Source organism: Stegastes partitus, unplaced genomic scaffold, assembly GCF_000690725.1.
Source record: "Stegastes partitus isolate 25-593 unplaced genomic scaffold, Stegastes_partitus-1.0.2 Scaffold725, whole genome shotgun sequence".
In the NCBI taxonomy this organism is placed as follows: Eukaryota; Metazoa; Chordata; class Actinopteri; family Pomacentridae; genus Stegastes; species Stegastes partitus.
Genome location: NW_007578456.1, coordinates 233,305 through 234,525, shown reverse-complemented (window position 1 = coordinate 234,525; position 1,221 = coordinate 233,305). Strand labels below are relative to the sequence as shown.

The 1,221-nt window shown below is 43.4% G+C and overlaps 1 protein-coding gene across 1 annotated transcript in view; it reads right to left on the bottom strand.

The window, feature by feature from the left end:
- Positions 1-1,026, bottom strand: part of LOC103364168 (stonustoxin subunit beta-like) — a 10,971-nt gene extending 9,945 nt beyond the window's left edge. Inside the window, exons 1-2 of the mRNA XM_008291192.1 lie at positions 929-1,026; positions 251-629 (exon numbers count right to left, since the gene is read on the bottom strand). Of these exons, the coding sequence (XP_008289414.1) occupies positions 251-629; positions 929-1,007 (458 nt within the window). The 5' untranslated portion in view covers positions 1,008-1,026. The remainder of the gene's footprint in view (positions 1-250; positions 630-928) is intronic.
- Positions 1,027-1,221: the final 195 nt, after the last annotated feature.

Genomic DNA, 1,221 nt, shown 5'->3' with positions numbered 1-1,221 from the left:
GCTTTGTGGTTTCCTCTGTTCACTCCTAATGCAGCTCCACTGTCGTGGGATCACATCTCAACAGAGCAGAGACTAAACTTCTGTCTGACTTTGTTCACTCATCAGTGGACACAAAGACACTGAGGCTGGAGAGTAATTTGAAGAGTCCAAGCCAAAGCCAGGGTAGAGAGGTTCAGTGAATCTGCTGTAGAAGGTGTGGAGATGGATCAGAGTGTCAGAGGAGACTCTGTAGAAGGACACAGAGCCAGCAGGCCAGTCTAGATACACTGCTATTCTGTCAGAGCTTTTGAAAGACCCTGTACGTGTTCTGGTCCTAATTTGCCATGAACACCAATTGTTGCACAGACTCCAGGACTTGTCATTTCCTCCAAGCTGGCAGTCAGCACCCTTTCCTCTCCTGCTGATTCCTCTGTAAGTCACCCCTATAGTAAAGCAGTTTTTAGTCTTGACTTCCCAGTAACAGCGTCCGGTCAGCCCGTTGCTGCAGAGCAGCTGTACGATGGTGTCAAATCTGTCTGGATGAAACTGATGAGGCTGGTCCTCCTTCGCAGATGTCACCCGTTTGTTGTCTTCAGACAGAAGAAGACTTCTGTGAGCTGTGTTTGGGTCCAGTGTGAGTTCACAAGCATCTGATGGAGAGAATCAGACACAATAAAGCAGAAGGTAGGAGGACACATATACTAACAACTGGGCAGTTACTCTTACTCTATATTGCAAATACAAATGTCATTAAGAATGCGCCCTGTGAAGGACTGTCATCACCACAAAGACACAAGAACGTGTGTTAGTCTCACAATATTTTGTATTAATCCAAATACAAACCACGTAAGTATATTTAAAAGCACATAAAACAGAGACCATGAACATGACACAACACTTAAACATCACGTTCTATATTAATGTGCAGTGTATAATGTAATATACGTACACTTCTGCAGACCACGTTTTAGCCTGTGCTCTCCACCATGGTCCACTCTGAAAGAACAAACAGTGAGGAAACGCCCCATTTAAACCAAAAACACATTTCACACAACACAGAATCTACAACTTCACCATTTAACTTGGTTCAAAAGTGTGAATTTGAATGAAAATTTTAATAATTTAACAAGACAAAGAGCTGTCCAGTGGTTTTCAGTCTGAAATGGCTTTTTCAGGGCTTCAGACCCAAGTTGTAATAAACAGAATGACCCTCCTGCACTGCTCTCTTCTACAGGAATGGCT